General features: G+C 57.4%; 1 protein-coding gene across 1 annotated transcript in view; it reads left to right on the forward strand.

Annotated features, from left to right (window-relative positions):
* The first annotated feature begins 542 nt into the window (after positions 1-542).
* Positions 543-3,299, forward strand: part of SLC2A11 (solute carrier family 2 member 11) — an 18,071-nt gene continuing 15,314 nt past the window's right edge. Inside the window, exons 1-2 of the mRNA XM_006140206.3 lie at positions 543-1,126; positions 1,524-1,634. Coding sequence (XP_006140268.1) covers positions 1,593-1,634 — 42 coding nt within the window. The 5' untranslated portion in view covers positions 543-1,126; positions 1,524-1,592. The remainder of the gene's footprint in view (positions 1,127-1,523; positions 1,635-3,299) is intronic.

The following is a 3,299-nucleotide window of genomic DNA, read 5'->3' on the forward strand; positions in this document are numbered from 1 at the left end:
TATATATATATTTTTTGAGAGGATTTTGCTATAGGGCGCGTGCGCTCGCCAGAAAGACAGAGAGAGACAGAGAGAGAGACAGAGAGACAGAAAGTGAGAAATCACTTTCCAGGAGGGATGGCCACGCCGCAATCCCTTCTCCATTCTCCTCTTGGGATCTTGGGCACGCACGCATATGCGCCTGGCGTGAGTTTAAGCCACTGGGTCCAGGACTTGAACCACGGTTGACTACATGGGAGTCCAACAACATAGCCATTATGCTAACTGCTGCTGGTCCCAGAAAAACAACTCTTTAAAAAAAGAAAACAAACCAGGCATGTGTATGTGTGCTCCCTCCCCCTCCCCATCCTAGGACAACGGAGGAAGAGAGACTGTGGTGTGGGGACCAGCAGATGGCGTCATGGTTATGTTGCTTCGAGTCCCGGACCCTGGGACTTCAAACTCAGGTCCAGTTCCGAGAGAAGGAAGATCCCAAGAGGAGAATGGAGAAGGGACTCAGTGTGGCCATCCCCCCCGAGGTGATTTCTCACTTTCCCTCTCTCTCTCAATCTGCCTTATAACGAGAGAGAGAGAGAGAGAGAATAAAAGAAAAAGAAGAAAAAGCGACGGATGTAACTGACGTCCTGAGCAGGTTAAAGGAGAGCGCCCATTCCATCCTCCCATAAACTCAGAAGATGCATACAGTAAAATACTTTGACGATCACTGCTCCTATTTCCCTTGTTGTTGAAATGGATGCTTTAGAATCATTTCAAGTTGAGGGCAGCGAGGTTCAAGCCGAACCCGTCCTGGTGTCTGTCCTAGCCCTGTCTGTGCTCAGATGCCTCCCTAAAGCCACCTTCAGCTCGGTGCGTCTGTGACCGCCGTTAAGCATCCTTGGCAAGTCTGGTTTTCAGCTGGCCTTGGCCCAACTCCTGGACTCCAAGCAGAGCCTGAGAAGCCCCGAGGAATCAAAGATTAATTCGGTCCAGCCGACTCCGTTCACCTCCCTCCAAGCCCGCCCCCACCGGAGGCCGGGCCGGCGTCTCACGCAAGGGAGCCCCTGGCTGCAACCCGAGACCTGTTCGTCTGCCTGCATTCCGCCCCGTCATGGCTCTGCCCAGCGCCCACAGAGCGCCCCAGAGACTGGTGGGTCTGCCTTCGGGTCCCTCCTGATTCTGCCCCTCTCCTGGGTTAAGGATGGGGTCCTCAGGGCCGAGGTGTGCGCGTGCGCGTGCGCGTGAGCGCTGGGTGCATCTGCAGGTTGAAGGGCTCGGGCCCCGGCAGAGCTCCGGGGCTGGAAGGAACCTCTTAGTCCCCGTAGCGGGCAGGGCGCCGGGTGGGAGTTAAAGGAGGCTGGATGGAGGGGCGAGGGAGACTGGGGCTGGCAGAGTCAGCCCAGAGGGGACACCGGGGAAGGACGACGAGAGGCCAGGGACGGAATTTCGGGTTGAGGTCTCGGGAGCCTAGGAATTAGAGTCGCCTGCGGGGACAGGTGCAGGGGCCTGGCTGGGAAGATCTCGGACCCGAGCCTTCCGATCCGCAGAGATGAGCCCCGGCTCTGCCGAGTACGGAGTGAATGGCGTCCCAGCCTTAAAGCTGCGACAAGGGCAGGATGGAGGATGAACACGAGCCACCCTTACAGCCTCGGACCCAGGTGACTGGTTCGCGGCGATCCCTGACTCCCCAAACACCCCAAGAGCCTGCGCTTGCCCCTCGCGCGCCCTCCGCCGTCTGTCTGGAGGCCCTGCGCTCCACTGCGCCTGCGCCTGAGTACGGTTCCCCGCGTCCCGTAGCCATCGGTGTGGGTGGCGGGAGTCTCTAGCTCGCCAGGCCTCCCCTCGACACGCACTGCGCCTGCGTGCTCCCTCTGCCTCTTCCCGGTTGGCGCCGCTAAAATGCCCACTGCGCGTGCGCTGCCCTTGACCCTCTGCTCAGACCCTCCTGCACGTCTTCACCCAGCGCGCATGCGCCTCGCCTACCACGCCCAACCGCGCCTAAGGTCTGCGAGGACAGGACGCTGCAGCGCAGGCCACTCTTCGCCTCCAGGCTCCCTGCCCTCAGACGGTTTCGACAGGTCTGAATTCTGAAACCCACCAGATCCAGTCATTTCCGGTGAAGGACTGCAGACCCGTGTAAACGACACCGGCGCAGCCACCCCGCAGCCCCGAACGAAGGTGTCAAATGTACAAAAATAGCTTGTGATTGTATGTAGAGTGGAGCTGGGTGCCAGGCTCCTGAGCAAAGCAGTTGTGCACCCCCAGGGATGGTGCAAAGGCCAGTGCAAGGTTGCTGGACCTGGGGCACCCCAGCTACCACTGCCCTCGCCCCCATGCCCATCTGGCCCTCGGGCGCTCACGCCGGCAGGTGCACCAGAGATGCAGTGGCTCCCCAGCGCTGCAGTCCTGGCAGCTCCCTCTTCCTGTTCATTTCCCACCCCCCCGCCCCCTTTCTCCCGTGCTCCCTTTCGACACCTGCATAGTGCACTTCCTCATCTCCATGTCGTCGTGCAAATGTGCAAATGTCACCATCTTGGCCCCCCACCCCCATTTAAAATAGCATCACACACACACACAAAAAAAAAACAACAAAAAAAAACCCAGCAGCATAGTGGTTAAGGGAGCCTAATCTCATGTGGCTTGATGCTTGGTTAGGATCCTGGACCCAGTGGCTTGAAAAACACGCTGGGCAAATATGCTTGCCTGCCCCCAACTCTGACAGGATGGGGGCATGGAGGGATTTGGGCTTGGCCATGCCCTGAGGAGGGTGCTTTCTCCTGCTCCTTCAATCTCTCTCTCTCTGGTGAGCACATGCACCCTCTGGCAAATGGAAAATAAGCAAATAAATAAATAAATAGATAAAATAGCGCTGCCCTGTCCAAACACAGGAGCAGGGCCCCAGCTCAGGGGATTGTCCTCTGGAGCCGCAGCAGACTTGCCCGGAGCAGTCCAGTAAGGAGGGCTGGGAACAGACCTTCATGTCAGATGGTGCCGGCAGGTGGTGTGGTGGTTAAGGGCGCTGGGCTCCCACATGGCCAAGTCATGGACCTGGCAGCTTGCTTTCTCACTTTCCCTCTTGCTCTCTCACTCTTGTCAAATTAAAATAAAATAAATAACAAATGAAGTTAAATAAAATAATTTTTTGGAGAGTTTTTTGCTATAGGGAGTGTATGCTCACCGGAAAGACAGAGAGAGACAGAAAGACAGAAAGCGAGAAATCACCCCCCAGGGGGGGATGGCCACACCGCAATCCTTTCTCCTCCATTCTCCTCTCGGGATCTTGGGCACGCACGCACACGCGCCCGGCGTGAGTTTAAGCCACC

Source organism: Tupaia chinensis, unplaced genomic scaffold (genome assembly GCF_000334495.1).
Source record: "Tupaia chinensis unplaced genomic scaffold, TupChi_1.0 Scaffold000024_1, whole genome shotgun sequence".
Lineage (NCBI taxonomy): Eukaryota > Metazoa > Chordata > Mammalia > Scandentia > Tupaiidae > Tupaia > Tupaia belangeri.